Source organism: Oxyura jamaicensis, chromosome 3 (genome assembly GCF_011077185.1).
Source record: "Oxyura jamaicensis isolate SHBP4307 breed ruddy duck chromosome 3, BPBGC_Ojam_1.0, whole genome shotgun sequence".
NCBI classification, from domain to species: domain Eukaryota; kingdom Metazoa; phylum Chordata; class Aves; order Anseriformes; family Anatidae; genus Oxyura; species Oxyura jamaicensis.
Window position 1 is genome coordinate 70,913,020 of NC_048895.1, and position 25,274 is coordinate 70,938,293.

Sequence of the window (25,274 nt, forward strand, 5' to 3'; positions counted from 1 at the left end):
TTTTTCTAATCTTCCCAGAAACAGACCATGTATGAACAAATTCATATGAAACTGCTGAATGAACAACACAATTGCTCTGAACAGAGGTAACCAGCTCTCAAAAGTAACAGCTTTCAAAAGTAGCTGGGGCTGTAAAACACTCCATTAGAATTACAAAATGTTCTGCTGTATTTTTACTTTAATATTTTAAAGTGGTATTATCAGATTAAAAATACTCCAGTAAAACATTCAGTACGTTAACAGAAATTGAAAATTACACATTTAATGTCAAGAGAATTTTGAAAACATGGACTATATGATACTTCTTTGAAGAAGGTCCATTTTTCACAGATTTAAGGAGAACACAGCTCCTACTGCAGATATCACTGAATCATTCTCCTGCTTGAGCTTCATAATGCCCTGCATAACAGAACAGGGTAGTAGATGTATATGGATTATTTGAAGTTGTAAGCGTTGTTGCTGTATTGCATAGTCCACAATGTACAGAAGCACTGAAAACACCTTGTACCCTGATGTATGCAACCAGCTAGCTGCTCTTCATTAAAGCATATCTACACTCTTCTCCAGAAGTGCTACAGTGAATCAAAACACTCAATTCCTTGTTCAAGAGGAAATCAAATTTCTAGCACTCCTAGATTATTTTTATCACACTGCAGGGAGTACTAGGAAACTAGGTACAGGTGCATGGTGTCAGCCAACAGCAATTATATCGCAGTACTCAACAAAGTCTTTCTTCAGATAGACCATAATACATTGTACTAAAAGAATCATGTTTGTCCTTGCTCAAGTGTCCATTTTTCGCTTCTAATCTATACTTGCAGTTTCTAAATTTGGGCCAGAAGATTCTTTCTTCATTATTTCTACAGTGCATATTCAAGTTCATGAATGTGCTAATAAAGTGTGTTCTACAAAATCGACTTGCCACATAACAGTATACATGAAATCTAATCTACTGGGTCAAATACTTAAAACACATACCTTAAGTAACTAAATTAAGAAATACTTATATTGGCTTTATGTAGTTGATAATAGAAATGGCCACAAGATTTAAGGCGGTGAGCTCTTTTACAATCGAAAAAGGATATAAATAAAAGATTTTATTGAAAAGTGTGGAAATGACATAGATGAAAAATTAATCATGCATAAGACATTTATATAACTGTTTTCTATCTCACTGCTGATAAGAAACTGAAATTTTAGACTGAATACTTCATTTTACTATTAAAATGACTGGAGTTTAATTGTATTTTTATCTGCAAGGAACTACTGGAACTACATTTTAAAATGTACCTAACACCATTTTTTTTTGACTTCTTGAAGAACTACTGGAGAAATAAGGGAACATACAGCCCAACAAAATGCAAGATGTGCCTCAGCTGCTGGTACTCAACCTAATCTTGAGCTTAATATGTTTATACTATTTTATACCTAAAAGGTTAGTATTCTCCAAGGAAATTTCTGATTCAGAGCACCAATTCAAATATTAGCACAGAGGGAGAAAGTTTCATTGTTCCAGAACTCAATAACATGCTTTTAAAGAATGGCTACATTTATGACATTTTTTGAAAGAACACTCTGTTGCCATCCAAACAGTGCTTCAAAGTTTTTAAGAAGTTGCAAAACAAAAGATTAATTTTTTTTTTTTTTTTTTTTTTTTTAAGCTGTACAAACATAGACTTTCAGGAAACAAACAAACAAACAGAACCAACTACCAGCTATAAAATACCCCGGTTCCTCTCAGATCTGCACAGAAGAACAAGCTTGGTAGAGCTAGCAGAGAAAGATGAGCTGTATGATTTTAACAGGAGTGACAAGAGGCACAGATCTGCGTGCCCTATGACTTCAACACTTCCACAACACAGATATGCAAGTAAAGTACACTTGAGAAAATAATAAAAAGAATCTCTGACTCCACCCATATGCCACACAATTACATGCACAGACTCTCTTTGTTGTGTTCATTTTACAGCAGTAGAACATGGGGAACAATTTACTCTAAGTTAAGGGGGCAAGAAAGGAATCATATAATGGCTCGGGTTGGAAGGGACCTTAAAAACCATCCAGATCCAACCCCACTGCCATGGGCAGGGACACCACCCACTAGATCAGGTTGCTCAGCACCACACCCATCTTGGTCTTGAAGACCTCCAGGGATGGGGCATCCCAACCTGAATGATTGTCTCCTACAACTGTCAAAAACACAGTGGGAGACTTTGCAATTAGACGAACAGAATCACCTTTGTTCACAGCAAAAATATTCCTATTGTTATAAAATGATTTCTTAATAATCATTTCCTTTCAAAACACTCTGAGTTGTTCCTTCATGTTTAAAAACAATTTTACAGTTTGCCAACCTAGCTTACTATTTTAATACCCATCAGATATAATTCATTATAAAACTACAGACACATTCATCTACAAAGTGTAAGCTTATTAATGACGAACAATGCACGGTGGTGCCATCAATTTAAATATATAAAATATCAAATGAGTAAGAACTGATATTAGGCAGTATTTTTCTTACACACAATAATAGATCTGTTCCATGGTATCCTGCTCCCTCATTAGACACCCACAGTCTTTATTCCTGCTCGGGCAAGAGCCTTGTTCAAGGTTTCCCTACTTCATCAGCACACAGGGAATGGACCAGGGGGAGTGCAGGAAACAAAGCTGATGTGTCTAAATCAATGAATTGCTGTAGTGGTCTGTAGTCCTATGGAGTGGCAGTGCAAAAGATCATGTACCCAGAAACAAAAGCAAATAAAAGCCCACCATGGTAAAACTTTAAGCAGCTTGCAGTACAGGGAGATTTCAACTGGGAAGTTAGGAGCTGATCATCTAAATGTCAAGACCTGCATCAATAGTATGATTCTTGAATAACATAATGATCCAATGTTTTTAGTATAAAGAAAAGATTCGAATGATCTGTCCTGTCACTAGAGGACATTCTTGTACAGTGATAATCAATTCATAATCACAAACAGTTACATTCCTTATTTCAATATAAATTAAATAGGTGCACCTATTATAACTTTATTTTCAGCTTAAGGGAAAATTAAAAGAAAAAAAGAATACATAGAAGTTATTCCATATGGCAGATATCCCTACAGAGTGATACTCCTACCATCCTACCTCAATTGTCTGGCTTTGTTGAATACAGCCCCCGTATGAATCTTTTGGGATTAAAGTATTCAAGCAGTGTTTTGTTGACAGGAAGCATTTCGACCTTGATTTTCCCTTTCCTGAGAAAAATGTTGTGGATTTTAATTGTTCAAATAACATTTATGCAGACTCAACACGCTCTTTCGTTGAAATGCACTGCATACTGATTTAAGCTAGCACAGATCCTCTGACTTCAGTGACACAGACAGGTGTCGAGTGCACAAAACAAAGCAGGAATCCATTCCCCTTTTACCCTACCCTTCCCAGCACTGGACCGTCTATCAGAAAAATAAAAACAGAAAAATATCCCATTTGACCTCCCCAGACTCCTTAAATGCACATTAAAATAAATACAGGGCATCTGTAGCCTTCTTAGAACAAATAAACTCAAGGTTACTGTACACTAAACTCTGAATTGCAATTGTGAAAGTTTTTTTATGAAGCAAATGTATGTCAACCAACCTCTTTCAAGCTACCTTTTCCAAAAGCAATCATATACCCAAGCATATACTCAATAACTTCAGCATTTTATGTAGTGATAAATCATGAATGCTAAGAATTTAGAATGCAAAAATCTTGACACAACAAAACCTAAAAAATAAACAAGTTAAAAAACAACAACAAAAATGCACTTTTTAAGTTACAAGGGAGAAGTATGAACATGATTCTTCATGCTATGCAATAAATCATAGAATCATAGAATCATAGAATATCCTGAGTTGGAAGGGACCCTTAAGGATCATCAAGTCCAACTCTTGACACCGCACAGGTCTACCCAAAAGTTCAGACCATGTGACTAAGTGCACAGTCCAATCTCTTCTTAAATTCAGACAGGCTCGGTGCAGTGACAACTTCCCTGGGGAGCCTGTTCCAGTGTGCAACCACCCTCTCTGTGAAGAACCCCCTTCTGATGTCAAGCCTAAATTTCCCCTGCCTCAGCTTAACCCCATTCCCGCGGGTCCTGTCACTGGTGTTAATGGAGAAAAGGTCTCCTGTCTCTCGACACCCCCTTACGAGGAAGTTGTAGACTGTGATGAGGTCTCCTCTCAGCCTCCTCTTCTCCAGGCTGAACAGGCCCAGTGACCTCAGCCGTTCTTCGTACGTCTTCCCCTCCAGGCCTTTCACCATCTTGGTAGCCCTCCTCTGGACACTCTCCAACAGTTTCATGTCCTTTTTATACCGTGGTGCCCAGAACTGCACACAGTACTCGAGGTGAGGCCGCACCAGCGCAGAGTAGAGCGGGACAATCACCTCCCTTGACCTACTAGCGATGCCGTGCTTGATGCACCCCAGGACACGGTTGGCCCTCCTGGCTGCCAGGGCACACTGCTGGCTCATATTCAACTTGCTGTCTACCACGACCCCCAGATCCCTCTCTTCTAGGCTGCTCTCCAGCGTCTCATCGCCCAGTCTGTACATGCAGCCAGGGTTTCCCCGTCCCAGGTGCAGGACCCGGCACTTGCTCTTATTGAACTTCATACGGTTGGTGATCGCCCAGCTCTCCAACCTATCCAGATCTCTCTGCAAGGCCTTACCACCCTCATTCGAGTCCACAACTCCTCCAAGTTTGGTGTCATCAGCAAACTTGCTCAAAATACCTTCTATTCCTACATCCAGATCGTTTATAAAAATATTGAAAAGTACCGGCCCTAAAATGGAGCCTTGAGGGACCCCACTAGTGACCGCCCGCCAGCCTGACGCAGCCCCATTTACCATAACCCTTTGGGCCCTGCCCGTTAGCCAATTGCTCACCCATTGTATGATGTTTTTATTTAGCTGTATGGTGGACATTTTGTCCAGTAGGATCCTATGGGAGACCGTGTCAAAAGCCTTGCTGAAGTCCAAAAAAATCACATCAGCTGGTTTCCCTTGGTCCACCATACGGGTGATCTTATCATAAAAGGAAATCAAGTTAGTTAGGCAGGACCTTCACAAACCCATGCTGGCTGGGACCAATGACTGCTTTGTCCCCCAGGTGCGCCTCAATAAGTTCGAGAACCATCTTCTCCATGATTTTACCAGGCACTGACGTGAGACTGACAGGCCTGTAATTGCAAGGGTCTTCTTTCTGACCCTTCTTGAAAATCGGCACAACATTTGCCAGCTTCCAGTCTACCGGGACCTCTCCAAATTCCCAGGATCGTTGAAAAATAATTGAGAGAGGTTCCGCGATGACGTCCGCCAGCTCTTTCAGCACCCGGGGATGAATCCCATCCGGACCCATGGACTTGTAGGGATCGAGGTGGAGCAGCAAATCCCGCACACGTTCAGGGTCGGTTGGGAGTTTGTCATCCCCACCGTCCTGGTCCTCCAGCTCGGGGCACCCTGGGTCCCGAAGCCCATCATCGGCAATGAAGACAGAGGCAAAGAAGGCGTTAAGCGTCTCTGCTTTGCCTATGTCATTGTCTGTGAGGAGACCTTCCCTATCAAGGAGCGGCCCTATGTATTCTTTAGTTCTCCTTTTTCCATTCACATATCTAAAAAAAACCTTTTTGTTTTCTCTCACAGACACAGCCAGCTTCAACTCTAGGCGTGCTTTGGCCACACGAACTTTCTCCCTACAAAAACGAACAGCATCCCTGTATTCTTTCCATGACACCTGGCCCTCCTTCCAGTAGCGAAACACTCTCTGTTTCCGCCTAATCTCCATTAGAATGTCCCTGGTCAGCCACGCCGGCCTCCTGCCCCGCCTGCCTGACTTGCGATATTTAGGAATTGCCTGATCTTGTGCTTCTAGGAGGCATCGCTTAAAGAATGACCAGCTCTGGTGGACATCGAGGCCTTCAAGAGCAGTTTCCCAGGGGACCTTGCTGACTAGTTCCCTGAGCAGCCTGAAGTCTGCTTTCCCCATATCTAGGGATGAGGTTTTGGTGGCACTTTTCCTTCTGTCACCGTAAATTTTGAACTCAACCACTTCATGGTCGCTATGACCAAGGCGGCCACCAATCACCACATCTCCCACCAGACCCTCTCTGTTTTCTAGCAACAGGTCTAGGAGGGCACCTTTCCTAGTTGGCTCCGTTAGCACCTGCACCAAGAAGTTATCATCTAGGTGCTTCATGAACCTCCTGGACTTGCTCGTGTCAGCCGTGTGGCACTCCCAGTTAACGTCTGGCAAGTTGAAGTCCCCCATAAGGACAAGGGGAGTTAATCTCGAGGCCTCTCTTAGTTCTGTAAAGAATGATTTATCGGCGCTATCGTCCTGGCCAGGCGGTCTGTAAGACTCCCACAACAACATCCCCTTTATTCGTTCGTCCCTTGATCCTTACCCAGAGGCTCTCAACTTTGCCATTGCCGACCTGAAGTTCCACACAGTCCAGCCCCTGCTTCACATACATCGCCACCCCACCACCTCGCCTACCCTGCCTGTCCCTCCTGAAGAGCCTGTAACCATCTATCGCAACACCCCAGTCACAGGACTCATCCCACCAGGTTTCGCTTATGCCGATGATGTCATAGTTGCGGGACTGGGCCAGGACTTCTAGCTCATCCATTTTATTCCTCATGCTGCGTGCGTTCATGTAGAAGCACTTCAGGTGCGTCTCCTTACACTCAGCACCTTGTGGATCTGACCGAAGGACCTCACTAGCACACAGCCCCTCTGATTCTAGCGTACCATCCCTTAGGTCTTCACCAGCGTGCCTGGTTTTAGCCCCTTTCCCCTTCGACTCTAGTTTAAAGCCCTATCTATCAGCCCTGCCAACCCCTGACCAAAGATCCTTACCCCTCTCCGAGAGAGGCGCATCTAAATCCTCAACAGAAGTATGGCTCTTTAACATCAAATTTACCAGACAATTTTTTAGGTGTAATAACAAAAGTAAATACAAATAGGCTAAAAGAAATGAATACTTACAAATTTATAACTCTATCCAAGTGGAGTTTTGAGCAAAATTGCTGGCTGCTCTTGTCTGGTTTATGTTGACTCTGTCCCAGCTGAACAAATCTGTAAAAAACAGTAGAGAGGAGAGTACATTGGAGAAAATGAATGAACTATCCCCCAAAACCTCAACAGATGAAAGAAAGTGACACAAACAATGAATCTTTAAGTAACAATATGCAAGTCACTGATCATAAACTACCCCCATGGTAAACAAGAGGAACGAGAGGTATTTTAAAAAACTCACAGCAGGTGCATATGAGTACTCAGCAGCTTCTTTTAGCTTAAAGAAATTTTGTCTATTAATTGCTATCACATAGGACTTAAAGGGGCAGAAACAGGCCTCTGCTCCTACAAAACAGCCCATAACAGTCACCTTCCTATGTCTTTTTCAAAGCAATCAGTTAGTTGGGTAACCTATGCTAAAAGTCGACACGAGACAGAAAGTCCCTCAAGTTTCAGATTAACGTCAGCCCTCAGACAAACTCAATCTACTTCATTCAATTGAAATGGTGGCAGTCTGGTTCACAAGCACAACATTTTTGGAGAATTTCCCCCATCTCCAAATGCTTGCTGGAAGACACCGAAGATGTAAAATACTGTAGGTTCCCCCCCCCCCCCCCTCCCCTTGGTAATCAACTGGGAGGAAAGAAAAAAAAAGTTAATCCCTTATAACGTGTGTGTACTTCACTCACATTTGAACTCAATTTGTTCACTCTCTAAAACTGTACTACTGAAGATAGAAGTAAATGTTAGTTGAGATCTTAATTCAATTTTCTAAGGCAGAGTTTTTTTTTAAATAGTAAACTCCCATTTAACTTAAAAATAGGCTTATTGCTCTATTTCAGAAATATTTACTTCATTTTAGCAGGGGGCAATAAACAGTGCAAAAGCAATTACAAGGAACAGTATCCAGAAGACAATGGAATAATACATTCCCGAACAACTGACTGTGGCTTTTTTTTTTGCTCCATTCAGATTCTATACTTTAGAAATGAAAGCATCAGAAAACTGCAAAATCAGATTTCTAGGTAGGAGAATTAACAGAGGAAATAAAGATAGTTAAATATCTTCTAGTGCAGGAGCCTGCTATTGAACCAAACTGAAAAGAAATGTTTGCTTGAAAACAAATAAGGGCAAACTAAAGGTGTATTTTCATTAATTGCTTCAAATTATCCACTATTCTGAAACATACAAGACCCAAAGCATTACAAGTAAGACATCAGTAAGATACCATGCACAGCTGATCTGCAGTATGCATCCTCAATTTATTCCTATTTTGATGAGAATTAACACAGATTATCTCAGCCATCAGTGAAAATGCGATGGACAGATTCAAATTATTTTTCATTTGCATTTACATATATACTTTACACGTATCAGTTAACATAAAGTAACTTAGTCTGAAGTACTTTATGTCTGTGAGTCCTCGGAGAGTAATAAACTGATGCTAACGAAGACAAAAATATGCAACATGTCCAACAATGTCAAATAGAGCCAGGATCTTCTATCTCCATTTCTGTTATTATAATAATAGAAGGAGATTTGAAGCAAGAACTATAATCATAGTGTGAAATAAATTGCTGCTATTCTAAAATGGTGTACATTATAATAAAGGATGTATGTAAAATCTATACTTTCCACATAAATCAGCACATCAGACCATAAATAGCCCTGTGTCATGTTAGATAAAAGAGGTAAGAGTCTGTAACAGTTGTATTTTTAAAATCTGCATTCCTTGACGGAAATGAAATGAATGCAAGCTTTTTTGGTCTTAAACAAGATATGAATGGGAAGCTTCAAAGCCCCCATGAAGTTTATGGTATTATTCTAACAATGTGAATATTTGTCCAGCCTGAAAAACTATAAAATGCTCATCTGCACAAAGTGGCTTGCAGTAGACAACAAACAGCGCTGGCAGCTTTGGGTTTATGTGTCAAGGTTTTGGTAGTGGGAGACTGCAGGGGTGGCCTCTGTGAGCAGAGCCCAGCAGCTGCCTCATGTCAGAGCAGAGCCAGCTCCAGCCGGCTCCAAAAGGACCTGCTGCTGGCCAGAGCTGAGCCAGGGAGTGATGCTGGGTGGGCCTAGGGGAGAACAGATTTAAGGAATGGAAAAAAACACTAAAAAAAAAAACAAACAAACAAACAAACAAACAACAACAACAAAAAAAACTGCTGCACAGCAGCAGCTGGGAGAGAGGAGTGAGAAAGTGTGAGAGAAGCAGCCCTGCAGCCCCCCAGGTCAGTGCAGCAGGAGGGCAGGAGGTGCTCCAGGCACGCAGCAGCAGTTCCCCTGTGGCCTGTGGAGAGGCCCCTGGTGGAGCAGGCTGTCCCCCTGCAGCCCATGGGTCCCCCATGGAGCAGATCTCCACGCTGCAGCCCGTGGAGGAGCCCTTGGTGGAGCAGGAGGGGCAGAGTGACCACGAAGGACCTGCGGAGATGAAGCGTTAGGGACTGACCACAGCCCCCATTCCCCGTTCCCCTGCGTTGCCCGAGGGAAAGAGGTAGAAGGGGGTGAATGGGAGGGAAGGTGGTTTTAGTTTGCTCCAGTCTGTTCTTACCAATAGGCAATAGATTACACAACTCTCCCTATGCTGAGTGTTTTATCTATGAGGGTAACTGCAGAGTGATCTCCCTGTCCTTATCTCAGCCCAAAAGCCTTTTTCATCATAATTTCTCCTCTTATTCTTCTGAGGAGGGGCAGTGAGACAGTGACATGGTGGACCTTTGCCAGCCATCAGTGTGAAAACACCACATTGGGCCATTTCCAAACAACTGCAACTAACTTATATAGCAAAGGATACTTGGCAAATTGGCACTCATCTTCTAGTGGTTAAAGTAAAGAACTGAAGTTAGAGATATCAAGTTAAAAACTTCATCAGAGGTAAGAGAAACATCCTCCTCAACCTGTTTCAAGTGAACCATCTTCAAATTACACCGTATATAAGAAATAGCTAGAAATGGGAATTGCAAAGCACAAAAGAGTACAAGAGAAGTAGCTACCCCTACACAACAGTTAACAGAAAAATAGTTTTTAAATAAAAAGAAAATTACTGTTTTTTTCCATAAAATATTGAAGAGGATAATTAATAGTCAGGATTAATGAGCTAAGACATAACATATCATCAAACCAGAAAGGATCAAAGTGAATTAGAACATCCATCACAAATTAAAGATGATTCAAATACTAGATAGTCACTGCTATTACACATTAGAAAACAAACGCACACAAACTCACTTCAGTGCATGCCTCCCAAGTAATCATTTCAGTATACACACGATGTTTTTCTGAGATGATGGGTAGTTTTCTTGAACCCTTTTCAAACCCCGTTAATTCTACAGTCAAGCAGGTGTTTGAAACACTGGTTTGTTAAGCTAATATAATCGATTTGCACTCCTGGTGTCTTGCATAAGCAATTGCTCTCTCAGCAACAGCATTCCAAGCCTTTAGGAAGTTAGACGGTCTTCAGTTTGCCTTCAAATTTCTCCAACTGATCTCTGGTACTGAATTTCCCTTATTCTGACTAGTTTTCAAAGAAAACGACTGCCTCTTGGGAAATGATGTCCTGAACCAGGGAGTTGTGTAAGTAACTTTTCAGTTCAATTCTAGTTTCAGTTCACCTGCAACTGAAACTATTCTAGTGAAACTATTCTGTGATATTGAGGAATGAATGTGAGAATAGCTTAAATACACATTTTTTATACAATGGCTTCACACAACTAGTACCCTATATGGGGTTATGATGATTCAGAAATTACTGTTCCTGATACAACAGCAGTCACTCTTTTTTGTTGGAAAAGCATATTATTAATTTGCTCATTGCTCTGAGGGAGTTGGCAGTTCATGACTCCTGCAGGAGTGGTAACAACTGTCTCACACAGGACAAAAGTCCAAGTTACCCTTGAAGTAAAAGCAGAAGTTTTTGTAGCTGCTACAATTGCGCACCAGCTGTTACTTCCAATGGCTCACAGTAAGCCAGCAGCTCCTGAGATGCAACTGCACATGCTGTGCAGCATGCTGCCTCACATTGTAGCAGTTTACAACAAAGTGCAGGAACTGAGTGGGAACTTGCTGGGCCACCTGAAGAGCTGTATTCTGTCTTGCAATATGCTGTACCTTACTCTCATTTCCTGTATGTATGGTTCGAGTTCACGAAACCAATTATTACAAACCAGTAGCAGCATGATGCAGTACAAAACAAACTATGTAAGAGCACATTATTACACACACTACATTTCATGCTGTGCATATATATTTATAAACACAGGCACATGTAATCCCACACACCACATATACTTGTGTGCTGTTATTTCATGCAACTTTATTAATGCCAACAGCCGAAGTCACTTCTGTCCTCTCCTGAAATTTACAACAGAAACACCTGTCACCTGAATATCCATGCCCCTAGAGTGTGCTGCTACTGTTTCCTCTGACAATTTTCTCAACTTTACTGTCCAGATCCTATACCAGATTTAGTAATGGTCTCAAAGTCTCCCTATAAAACACAGCATTTTGTACTTCAAGCTTGAATAATCAAGATGTTTCAATAAAAAAAAAAATGCTATTAGTCAGAAAAACATTTTTCCTTAAGCATCAAAAGTCACACAACTATTTACATTCAGGTAAAGTGTAACAGTTAACACATACCTCTATGAATAAGGTAAGTTTAAAAAACAATCAAACAAAAAGCTTCTGTTCTTTTGTAGGCATGTTTATAGAAAAGGTTAATTTCAATTATGCTCAATTTGCATTAGTGTAATACAGTATTTGAAAGAAAAAAAAAAAAAAAAAGGAAAAAAAGCCCAGACTACATAGTTTAGAACCATGAAACCATTCCTAATATGGAATTTGCTTATTAATTTCTAGGAATATATAAAGTGACAGGTATTTCTATCAAAGTATATTTCATTTGATTTAAGTTCCAAATTTTGCATTTGGAAACATATTCATTACTTCCACTGAATTTAGAGTTGACACAGACATCTGAAAATGGTTCGATTTTAAAACGTAGAACAGTGTTTGGATACATCCAAATATGTCTAAAATTTATAATTTAAATGAGCTTCAAAGAAGCCCTTTTGGCAAGCTTTATTTAACTAACTTATCTTTTAATTATTACAGCTGGAAACTTATCTCACCTTGTGTATATTGTGAGATCATCTTCTGAAGGAACATCTGAAAGATTAACTCCATACACATCTTTGGTGGACTGAACTACATTCTGGAACATAATAAGAACAAAGATTCAGACTGAGGATACTGTAACAACATCCAAACACAAGTCTGCTTTCAAGAAGAGTTATTTCTAAATCTGAAAATAATTTAAAAAGCTCTGGCAAATCCAAACAAGTTTCTCATATACATAGTAACATTAGGAAGTTTTCTTTAAATAAAAATCATTTAGTAGAAAAATTCTTCAAGACATTTGTTCAACAAGAAAGTAAAGGATTTTTGAAAGATATATATCAGATAAAACAACATAATCAGGAAAATAATTTATATGTACAGGGCATATAAAGATGTATGTAAGTTCTGTTCTGTGTTGAAATTTAATAAAGAAAAAAAAACATGTTAGTTCAGAACTTGCTTTCACATTTCCTTCTGTCAATTCTGAAATAATTACAATCTTCAGTAAAATAGAAAACTATTTTTATTTTATAAGTTACACAATCACGTCAGTCAGCTATAATAAGGAACCAATGCACATACAGTACTTAGTATGTCAGTGTTAAACTAAGGGGTTACTGATAAGGCACACGCAATTGCAAGAGTGTCAACTATAAAAATAGCTTTATTTTAGTTCAGAAAGATCTGCAGTCAAAGAAGCTCTTCAGAAAGGTATGTCCTGATCAGAAGAATAACAGAATTTTATTACTAACTTCTGGGAAATATGCATAGGAAGGAACTAGCTGGTTCCACATCCTCCCACCCCTGGCTATACAACTCTCTGCTTTACGATTGCTGATGTAAAAAAATACCAAAATTCAAATTCCTGACCAAACATCCAATTGTTCTGCAATAACTGTATATACTCAAAAATGCACCTAAAAATATGAGCTTACAGATATCGACTCCTTCACACACAAAAATACCACATGCTGCTGCTTTTCACCCAAACTCCTGGTATTTTTGAACACCATAATATACAATCCATTTTCACAAATGAGAAAACAGTAAAGTGCACACTGACACTGGCTAGAGGGTTAGTAAATTGTCAACTGAGCTAACAGAGACACATAACAGAGTATTTGTAAGCTTATGCTTTTAAGTGCATTCTTCATTAAAGTTTCTTTTTCTAATTTAAGCTTAACTGAAAAGTATATCTGGAATATTTTTATGATTTACCAGCTCTAGAAAATAGATGCTTATTTAATCAACTATTTAATCAACATCTTTTCGCTGTTGTTTTGCTTCTTGTTAGGTTATTATGTTCAGCCATCAAGCTTTGAAACCCTCCATTTTATAGGTCTTCTTTTTCAACTTTTTAACTACAAGTGTTGAAACAACAAATAATGGCCACTGCCAGAAGAATAATTTCAAAACTATTTTTTGAAAAGCCTGTATTTGATATTCTGCTTAGCCTAGCAATGGAAAAACAACTCTTCCCGAGCTAAATGAAGATCAGCTGGTGAATGTATTAAAATCTAATGGGTAACACAGTCTTTAAGATTACTAATTTATGTTTGACTTCTGAACAAAAAGCTTCCATAAACATTATGGCCTAAAAAATAATGCATCTAATACAGGCTTTGTACTTTTGAAGAGAATAAACAAATTTACAACAGCAGGCATAGACATTAATGATAACCCAAGTTAATTGCTAACATAGCCTAACTGAATAGGTAATCCTTTTCAGAACTGCAATTTTAATAAACAATGATGAAAATTAGCAATGCAAATTATGACTAAAATTAGATGCATGAAAATGTGCAATAAAATGGAAAATATTTATTCACATGCATTAAGAAATATCACAATATTTTACCCAATCGTAAGTTATTAATATTCAATACTAACTTAAATCATATTGTGTTTACATGCATTGTTCATTTAAGCATCTTTAATATCTAAAAAAAATGTATCTTAGGTCTCAGTATTGAAGTGTACTTAATACACAGATGGAAAATCTGTAGTGAAATATATTGTCTAAGTGTTCAATGTTAAGAATCATAAATAAAATAGGGTTGGGTTTCTGTTAAAAAACAAAACTCTAGAAATAACTTGAATTGCTGGAAAACAGAGCAATAAAAATAAAAAGTTTTCAGATATAGTATGTTCCATAAAGAGAAATAAATACACTTGTATTGACATAGCAGATAATCCAAATGCCAAAAAATTAATACCATACAACGTCATAGTTATTTTATTGCAAAAGTTTTGTTAAGGTTTGGAAGAAAGTGTTATATAGAAGGCTGAAAATCTACCCTAGGGTAACAACTGAATGGAATGAAAATTTGAATTGTAGCAGAAAAACAGGCAGGTTTATTCTCTGTTGCCTGTCAGGTACTACATCTTATACTGATGAAGGTCACGAATACTGAAGTTTCTACAAAAGCAGTAATGTACACAAGTAGAACACAATAACCATTTAAATTAGCTGTGACTTAGAAAAAATATACATATTTTTAAGACATTTTCAGTGATATTCAAAATGGGTATTTATTAGAGTTATGCTAGAAAAAAAAAAAAAAGAGAGAAGAATTAAAGAATTAATAGTCCATGGCAGTGGACTGTCTTCAACCTTGGAGTTAATAGTCAGCATAGGACCAATGTGATAAATGGTAACACTCATTTATAGAGTTAGTTTCGTTCTACTGTTTTTGACAATTCAGGTAACTTAATTAGGAAACTATTTAAAACTCCACAGATAAATCAGGGTGAAATTTAGTCAGACTGAACATTCATTTACAGTAATATCCACATGAGCAAGTACCATCATTCAGAAGGAGGAGGTTTCTAAATGAAAGAGGTGGTGCTCAGGACCTCAGATCCTAACCAAAATATGAGCTAAAGCATAGTAAGGGACGATGACCAAAAGTGTACTACTGCTTTGAACTACCACACTAACACAGATATATTTTATACATAGTATTATGGACTACACTTGACCTGAGTTCCTTTCAAATGCCATAGGTTTTAAACATTGTTTTCCTTTCCTTATGTATGTTATTTTCCACTTTAAGCTGTGTGAAATGTACAGTGTAACTGAAGACTCTTACATGAAAATGAGAATAGCAAAGTTTTATAACCAGCTTTGCTAATACTGGAGACCTTTTTCTCTTAATTTCTCTGTTTTACTTCTGATTGTTCTGTAATATTTACTGTTTATAAGAACTTTTTTTTTTTTAACGAAATGTGAACTTGAAGTTCACAGTTAGCTTTTTTGCCCACCACAATAATTTCTTACCTCTGTGATTTTTGTGTTATCTCCTGTATCAGTCACCTTTACTGGAGTAGAACGCTGAGAAACAGCTCCTTCATCTTCTTTGTCTGTCCCAGAATCATCTTCAGAACTACTTGACACTGCCTCCTCACTTGGGGGTGGCGGAGCACTAGCAGCAGTTTTGCGCTGCAGCACAGTTTCTTCCCGATTACTTTTGTTCCTATGAAAGGCAGTGTGTATTTATGAAATCAGAAAGATATTAATAGCCAAGTACTTAAAATTCCTAATTTTGATTATCACCTTACTGGGGGAAAAGAGAAGTTCTACCCTCTGGAGCAACTTGTTGCTCACATTTTGAATCCCCTAATTGATGTGTTTTTCATCAATCTCTTCTTATTCAAGAGCATTTAAAGGGATCTCAATGAATTAAGAAAGCTTTTCCCCAGCAATTCTCTGGCTCTCTATTTAAATCTTTCCCCTATACTGTCATATTAATATATATATATACGCACACGCAAAAATTCATTGAGACATAACATGTTTGATTTTATTCTGGGAAAAAGTTTCACTTGCTGATTAGTATTATCCACTTCACCAACTTTCTTATTCTCAGGCCCCAAATCTTAATCATAATGTCATTTTTCCCCCTTTCTTCTCCATATCTCTTCTTCCCCTCAATTCAGTTCCCCCTTGGTAATTCCTTATGGGGCATGTATTTCTGACGTTGAAAATCTTAGTCAATGTAAAGCGATGCCTTATTGTAAGATGCAGCATCTATATTTTAGGAAACTAACACTGGGTTTAACTGTACAAGTTCTGAAAGGTATGCATTGCTTAACCCATCAGAAACTGCACCCTTACATCCTCTGTGTCTTTTCCTACTGACTATGATGACTATGAGTGTGCCCTTTTCTCTCAGAAACTTTCAGGGACTCTGGAGGAAGAGGGATTGGAAGGCAGGTAGTGAATGTGTTTATAGATAAACCAGTTCTGGAAACAGGGATTAACATCTCCTCCTTGTTCAGGTGACCGTCTATACATATACACTGACATTGCAGATGACTTACCCTAAGGGAAGACCCTGAAGAAAGACAGAAGCAAACTAAGATGCTTTGACAAAAACATGCAGTTGGATTAAAATGCAAATGGTATTTCAGGTTGCAGCTCTACTGTTCTCATCAGCAAAGGCATGGAAGTGTCCAGTGTCTCCTGAGCTTTAGTGGAGCACTCTGTGACTGTCATATAGCTGTGCCTTTGCAGTCAAACTCTTACAATGATTTATCCCTGTAATGAATTAGCTAAACTTTACGCATTTTAGTTACAGAATCACAGAATCACAGAATTTCTAGGTTGGAAGAGACCTCAAGATCATCAAGTCTAACCTCTGACCTAACACTAACAGTCCCCACTAAACCATATCCCTAAGCTCTACATCTAAAAGTAGTTATACAAATAAACAAACAGAAGAATCCTCCCAAAGGTCCTTGATCTGAGAGCACCCTCTGCTCTACCCCAAGGACATTAATATATGAGAAGAGCTCTTACAGCTGGAACAAATGTGTTGGGGGGGGGGGGGGGAACAATAGAGGTAAGTTTAATTTCTGACTCGGCAGAGACTGACATCTCCTTAGATAGAAATCTACATAAAGTTATGAAGACATACTCTATTCTCTTTAGAGAAAAGTTAAGGAAGTTATCTTCCCTGCTTTCAAAATGAGGTGAAGGTCCTAGGAAAAGTAGTTCTTAGGAAAGCTGAAGAATGAAGCAAGTAGCCAAACACTAGCAAGAGTGATACACCCAAGACACACACGGGAGAAGGCCAACATCTAATTGTCCTAGGGGACCAGAACACTGACAAATGAAAACGGATTATCAAATCCTCCAGAAATGTCATAATAAATCAGAAGATGTTGAAAAAAATGCAAGGCAAAGAGACCACATCTAGCAGCCCTATAAAACAAAAAATAAAACTCCACTTATTCTGGAGAAACTTCTGATGAAGAAGTTATCTAGACATGAGTAAGTCATTTTCCTTTTCCTACAGAGCTGGTCAAGAGCCAAGTACCAGCATCTACCAGAATGCTTCCAGTGCTGTGGAGGAATCAGAGAGGTGGACATTATACTGTAAAAGTCTGGCCTACGAAGAAACAAATACAATTCTGGTACCGTGACCTGATAAGGACACTGAGGCACATGCGCCACATGTCAGGAAAGACAGACAACTCCACTGATAAATGTGATGAATTTACTGATGTCAGTATTATCATACTACAAATAAGATTGTTTGTGACCTAAAAAAAAGTGATGATACCATTGTGTTATATATTTTTTTAATTGTGAAATAGCCTCTACAGGAAAAAAAAATAATTCTTAAATCAACCACTTTTTTTTGCACTCAAATCCACTAGACCATTACTTCTCCTGAAACAGGTGTCTCAGAAAGATATCTGACAATGAACAGATTGAAAAAATTGGTTAGAAAAGAGAAGAAAAACTTGGATGTGGCAAAGCTAACGATTCAGTATTATAACACTCAGCTACAAACTCTTCTACTGAGAATGACAGATTGCTGTGTCAGGTAGAAATTTCATAGCATTTCCCTAAATGGAAGAGTTGGGGAAGATGAAATTGTAATAATAGAAAGAGCAGTGGTATAGAACATCCAAAATGTACCACCTTAAAAGCACTGAGGAACTCACCTCACTGGCAGGATTCTGTTCTCAAAAGATCTCGCTGCCTGCCTGGACTATGTTGGAGAAGTTTATACCCTGGAAAGGGCATTGCAGGACAAATGGCTAGACTTTTTTTTTGGAAGCTGCTTGAAAGACCCGCGGTCTAGAAAGTTGCTAAGAAATAATAGGAATAACTTACTGTTGCATGTATTGCTGCATTTAGTAATAAAATCTCTTTCTCACCTAAAGGGCTAAATATCTCTAAGGCACGGTGGAAGGCTGAAGCCACATTTTACGGCAGGACATTATTGCCACGCCAGTTCATGGGAAGCCTTATGAGAAATACCCAGGGATCATGTCTCTGATCCAGCTATCTATCTTGTAACAATCCCTCAAAGTCACAGTGGAGAGCCTGAAGCAAAGAGCTTGCGAAAGACATAAAATGGTTAAGTATTTCATGGTATATCTGGACACAAGTTAGTCCAAAATATGACACTATACCAAAGGAGAAGAATAAAACTTTTTTTTTTTCAAAAGCATGCAAACAGGCACAGTTCTTAGAAGAGGTAAATTGTGTAACTATCAAACAGTCTTCCTGCTTATTCCCAGGGAACATTACCTGTATGAAATCAGGTTCTGCTAGTGATAAGCATAGACTGCTCAACATTTATGGACAGTGAGTCTCTCAGGGTCAAGGCATGACAGATGTTATTTATGAGACAGTCAAATTTTATAGCTTGTAACAGAACGCCAAGTTTTCACAAGAACTTACAACATTGTGACGGCACAGGTTTAGTCATTACTGATAAAAGGTTTCCGTAATATGAGGTATCTAAGAGAGAATGAAGGGGTTCCGGAAGAGTCTCCACAGCTCTTATGTGATATGGCAGATCAAATGCAATGATGGAATAAATGAAGTAACGATGCAAAACCATAATGCAAAAGCAGCTATAAGGAACATTCATTTGTCCTGGTAACTGTTGTAGAACTGTTTTATATAATTTTATATAAATATTTTTTCTGTAACATTTTTACTTTTTTGATCAAAAACTATGCTGAAATAGTCAGTTACTACTGTTTCAGGATATGTTCTATTTATACAAAATTTACTTGTAAGGCAACTATGATATATGGTCCATCTCCAATAGAGAATATAAAGTTGACACCAGTACCAAGAGATGATCAAATTTTAACAACTTCTGTATCTTCATTCTAGAAAAAAATTCCTTATGGGTTTCACTTAAATATTAAGTGAAGTTAAAGATTAAAAAATCTGACTAAAGAATTCCCAGCATCAAATACAAATCATGAATTAAATATGATTTTCAAAGCATACATTTCTACAGTATACCATTAATGATTGTTTATTTCTCATGTCACAGAGAATATACTACATAAGCACACAGGGTTTATATATTTGCATTACAATTTCACTATTACTGAACCAGAACAAAATTTTCTATTTCTAACTTACCCCAGCACTGATTTTCCAGTTTCATCAGGTTTACGAACAGTAAATGGGCTTGGATCAATCCCCATATTCTTAGGCATAAAATCCCTGGCAAAAAAGAAAACCTCACCATAAGCAAAATTGAACACACACACACACCAAAAAAAAAAAATCTGGAAGAACTACTTCTAACATTTACCTTTGAATTAAAAAAAAAAAAAAAAAAGATGAAAGAATTTTGAAAAGAACTTTGTCATTACAAGTTAAGGTCATGTGCATATAAAACCCCTACATACTTAATAAGTTTTCCATAGCATCATTTGGTCTCATGAAACAGCTGCAAACATTACCACTTGCCAAGGAGGCTAGAGCAATGGCATACTTCTGTACTGATGAAGCCCTGTGACTCACATACATTGTTTTCAAAATGCTGCCAACACTGAAATTGGGTCAAAAAGCTACATGAAGCATAATCTGCCTGGAAATCATTAGATAAAGCATGATTAAGATTATGCTTAGAATATCCATCTGGTTGCTGCCAACAAAAAAATTATCAAGCCAGCTCTGAGAACCTGGTGAACTAAAAAAAAAATTTTTTTAATGTAAAATGCAAGCAGAACAATTAAAAAACAATTGCTTTGAAAAAAAAAACACAATTGCCTCCATGATCTAATGAGTCCATAGAGAAAACCCATCTCTCAGCCTACAAATGCCCTTATATTACACACTCCGTAGTGGAAAATAACTGTAAATTTAAGTCCTATCTTAACAGCACTGATTTCACATTTTAGTATTATGGTTTAGTTTCTAAGACTTGGCTAAATTTGCAGATTGAAAAAAAAATCTAGCGTGTTACCTAGGCAAATGAATCAAATGCATAATTCATTCATACCAAATCAATTTTCAGTTCAAGATTTATACTCCCAAAACATCCCAAATATACCGTGTAGAATTGGTCATTGCCAAGCAGAAGGTCTCATCAAAACTGCTCAACTCATATGGCCGAAAAAACTCATTATGGATATCAATTTCCTCTTCGTACTTGTGGAATTTCTTCACTGTCAACTTGCGTCTGTTTTCAGCACATGTCACTGGGGAAAATAAAAAAGATAATCTTTTACTAACAGTTACTGACTCTGCAAAAATCTAGGTAAACAGCAGCCCATTTATATATCCACCCAACCAGGCATTTTTCTACAGTCTTATTCCCTCTAAGACAAGAGAATATAATATGAGGAAATACAAAGCACATCTTTAATAAATACACATTATGAACCACCATAATTTGATTTCCCTTCATGACGACAATTCCTAGTAAGATATTCTCCACGGTATCCCAGAGAAACAAGACACTGTAGTGTCTACAGTAGGGAGAGAGCAAATACGGTTCATACCTTCATCAAAAGGAAGAGGTAAATGCTTCAGCACATCAGTGGTCCACCAGTAAGTATAGCTGTATAGGAAATGCAGACAGAATTGATACAGAAGATTTCATCTTGCATCCAATCTAAGGATTTGCACTTAACAGTTACCTAACCATACAGTCTAATTGGTAAACATTTCCTTATAATCAAGTGGAAGGAAGTAAAGAATTATCCTTGGATAGATGCTCTCGACAGGCCCCTACTCCACAATTTTGCTCTGAGGACATGAAATTTAAACACATGAAGCCTGAACACCTGAAACACAGGTATGGGGAGAGGAATGGTTTTGTTCCACTGAACAAAGTACATCTGCCCTACCTATAGGACTGAAAATGAAACTCCTATGACATATGGAAGGTATATGGAGAAATCAATGAAGAATACAAAGCCATGGAGTAAGCATATTTCACACATATATTTCTTGTTCTTATTAAAAAAAAAAAAAAAAAAAAAAAAGATTCCCCACCCCACCACCATTTGTTATTTAGATCACAAAATTTAAGAAAACAGCATGAAGAAATAAAGGTAAATGACAATAAATAAAACCACAAGATTTTCAAAGCAACTGACTTCTACACATAGAAATAAATTTTAATGTGACAGCTGGCTCAAGTCTGAGAATGATATGTTGGCATAACTAATAGCAAAAAAACATGGCCTGCTGGAAGCTTATTCAATACTTCTGAGAAGAACAAAACAGCAACAACAAAAACCAAAGGAAACAGCATTCCTAAAATAAAGCATGTTTTATCTTTCATATTTACATATTTTGACTTTCTCTTCTCAAACATACTTCAACATTTTCTCTAAATTACTCTGACAATTTCTATTATTTCATTACTTTGAATGAAAACATATTTAAGTATCTTCATTGATTTTATTTCAAATACATGTGTATTCATGATGTTAAGGGCTGTAATCAGAATATTATAGCGGTTATCTCCTACTGATGTCAATGTAGCTATCTGGAGCAGAAGCAACGGGTGTATTCCCGTGCCAAGGGAGAGGTTTGTTAGTGGGACTTCGCAAATGGTGTAAAACAGGTAGGGCAATGAATTTCAGTTTCAACAACTGTGAATGTCCTAAACAGAAAACAATGAGTTACATCCGACAGTCCCATCTCTTGATAAAGTACTATATCAGGCCATGCTAGCAAGCCAGTTTTTAAGAATCTATGCCTTCAGAATCTATGTAGACATACCCAGTCTTGCTGCTTGCACAAATTACAAGAATTTAAGTAAAAAATTTTAAGTAAAAAAGACAAAAGAAAGTCTTCCTTTCCATCTTCACTATCTTTTCATGTGAATCACAAATTATATAAAAGTAATACATCAAAGTCATTACGAAATCTCTTTTTTTTTTTCTGATGCAGAGACAAATACAATATAGGAAAAGCAGAGATAGTCTTAGGAGGTTTCAATGATGGGAAACAACATCTTCATTCTCTTTCTATATCCTTGTTTTCCTTATTTCCTTTGCTGCTCTACCCAAAGAATCTAACAGAGAAGCAGGAAGTTACCTGAACACCTTGCAAAATAGTTCAGTAGAAACAAGCAAAAATTACTCAGAAGAGGGTTTTTTGCTATCTGCTTATTACATGGAGATGTCATTTTGTTCATCTGAATTCATTTTGACTTACAATAATGTCCAGAACCAGTGGGCAATAAAATGAATGTTCCATGTTTCATGTCTGAACTAGCACTCAGTTACATGGCTAATGTGAGCTAGCCTCAGCAGAACCCTCAGGAGACTGGGGAAAAAGACTAAAAATTAGGAACTGTCCTATCACGATGGGTTAATGGAACAAGCAGCCAACAGGGACCATATGCACAGTTTAAACACTTGGACTCATCCCCAGACAAAAGTCTAAATGCAGATACTTGCATCCACCATTAGTGATACAGAGCTTTATGACTTGTAGAACGAACAGAAATACAAAAAAACAAAATTCATAAAACATATGTAGCAAAAAGCCTAGTACTGTCCTTATTATTAAAATGAAAACATATTTTTTGACACAGTATTTACAATACTTAATGAAATCATTCCACATGCCAAAGCAATCAGTCTAAAAATGACTTTACAGTTTTTGAACTTCAGCTCGATTATTTCTGTATGTTACTGTGCAATTACAATGGGATGCAATTGAAGGAAAAAAAGTCTTCAAAATAGGCCAGACATAGCTGAAAGGAAGGTAAAAAATGATGGGCTTCCTGGCAAGCACAGCAGCAGACTAAGTGCACTAGACAAAAATATACACGAAGTTTATGCTCATAAAAATACCAAATACAACACCAATTTAATACATCCAGCCATAAAAAACACACCTATGTATAGTTTACTAGGACAGTGCTAACTGTATTTCAGCAAGACAGCGAAGCACTTCACCCTGCAGGACAATTTCATACAAAATGAAACTTCTTTTTTCAGTACAGCAGGAAAATAACTTATTAAAGCAAATCGTTCAAAACACCAACATCCAACACTTCTGGTAATCTCTTGAAGGTTTTTTGTTTGTTAAGTGTTTGTAAAAGTAGTAAAAGTAATAAAGTAGTAATAAAAGTAGTAAAAGTTGTAAAAGTAGTTAATTAAAAAATAATTTAATTAATTAATTAATTTTTAATTAATTATTTTTAATTAATTAATTAATTAATTAAAAAAAAGTTTTCAACAGGTTGACCAAATTATTTGGTTAGCAGCATGCATTTTTAAAATTTATTAAAGCAACATGAAACAAACAAATAAAAAAACAGAACATCAAAATACCTTCGCCTAGTCTGGGATAGACCAAGGGTGTTCTTGTGATGCAAATAAAAATCTGTAGGTAGTTCCCAGAGATGAGGCTTCCCTTCCGTAGGCTTGAATACTCCCAGAAACAGGTTGATGGAGTCTTGCCTGTCTGCATCTGTTAGACAAGAGGTACACTTAATGACACTGCAGAGCTCAAGCCCATTCAGGCAGCTGCTGATTTGTTAGATTTCTCCTCACAAACCACACACATAGGTCCTAAGACTCCTACAGGGACCTCCGGGCTTCAAAACAACTCAACAAAACTTCATTTAGACTTGACTTTCTGCCACGCTGCAGTGCATGTGGGGCTGGTTCCAGCGCTGCCTCTTTCCTTGGCTTCTCTAACAAGGTTGAGGCAGAAGCTTTGCCTGCAGCCTTGGCAGACGTAAGATCTCAACCCACAGCTTGGTCTCCCACCTCTGCACGTATGTGCATGCACAAAACACGTGCATGCATTTAGACTTGGTCTAGAGAGCAAGTCTAATGAGGAGTGGCTGAGGGAGCTGGGGGTGTTATGAAGTCAGATACCAAACATTCAATAACAGAAGAGTAATTCACTGAAATTAAACAACAACCAATACAATGCACAAATTTCCCTCAGCAGACAAAAATTTTGAATTCGTTCATCTACATCTTTGAAATCTCCCTCACTACCCAGCTGCAGATAGAATGAGTTATAACAGATATGAGGAAATACAGGAGTCAGGTGAGGGCATGGTGAAGAGCGAAGGCAACAACTTTGCAAGCAGATACAGAGAAGCAGAGGACGCTTACATGGAAAAGATCTTCAGAGATGGGGGAATATGTGGAAATTGAGCTCTACTTAAGCCCTGAGGAATTAGCATGCGGAAAGCTCTCATCTCCACTTCTGTTGGCACTTCAGTAATCATCAGACATGGAATAGTTCAGACTAGAGAGGCACTCTAACAGCGTTACTCTTTCAGCTCTCTGTGTTTCAGAAAGTATTATGAGAGATGAGTGTCCCTTTAGCAACACACTGCATCAAAAAGACAAACTGAATTCTCAATGTACCAAAAAGCAGGTAAAATAATCCACAGAATCCACAAACCAATGGTATGACACCAGCATCTCAGGCAACATCTCTCCCCCCATGCAACGTATAGTGTTTTTACAGGGAATTAAGACACATGAGAAGCTGACAAATTAAGCGCTATACAGAAATTTGGCAGCAAGATTATAGAATAGTATGAAACTTTACAGCAAAGTGCACATGTTGGGGTCAATATTTGGATAGGTTATCTTCTGTATTAAGCAGCCACATGGTGAAGTGGGCAGGGCACCAGGAAATGTGAAAGAAAGGGGAAACCCCTTGATGTTTCTCCACATCCCCTCTCTACTTAGAGGGCCTTTCACCTGGAATATGGCTTTTTCTTCCTTTTCTCTCCACTACTCTTTCCAGATAGTTTTATTATCCCTTCAGAGCACTTTTGCAAAAAGATACTTATTTTACCTTCTTTCTTGCTGCTCACCTTCTCTATTTTCTTAAGAGGATCAA

The 25,274-nt window shown here is 38.0% G+C and overlaps 1 protein-coding gene across 1 annotated transcript in view; it reads right to left on the bottom strand.

Moving 5' to 3' along the window:
- The window catches only part of FIG4 (FIG4 phosphoinositide 5-phosphatase), a 72,567-nt gene that overhangs the window by 11,203 nt on the left and 36,090 nt on the right, over positions 1–25,274 (bottom strand). The window contains exons 16-22 of the mRNA XM_035321099.1: positions 23,735–23,873; positions 20,939–20,997; positions 20,488–20,635; positions 19,569–19,652; positions 15,447–15,642; positions 12,178–12,260; positions 7,016–7,105 (exon numbers count right to left, since the gene is read on the bottom strand). Coding sequence (XP_035176990.1) covers positions 7,016–7,105; positions 12,178–12,260; positions 15,447–15,642; positions 19,569–19,652; positions 20,488–20,635; positions 20,939–20,997; positions 23,735–23,873 — 799 coding nt within the window. The remainder of the gene's footprint in view (positions 1–7,015; positions 7,106–12,177; positions 12,261–15,446; positions 15,643–19,568; positions 19,653–20,487; positions 20,636–20,938; positions 20,998–23,734; positions 23,874–25,274) is intronic.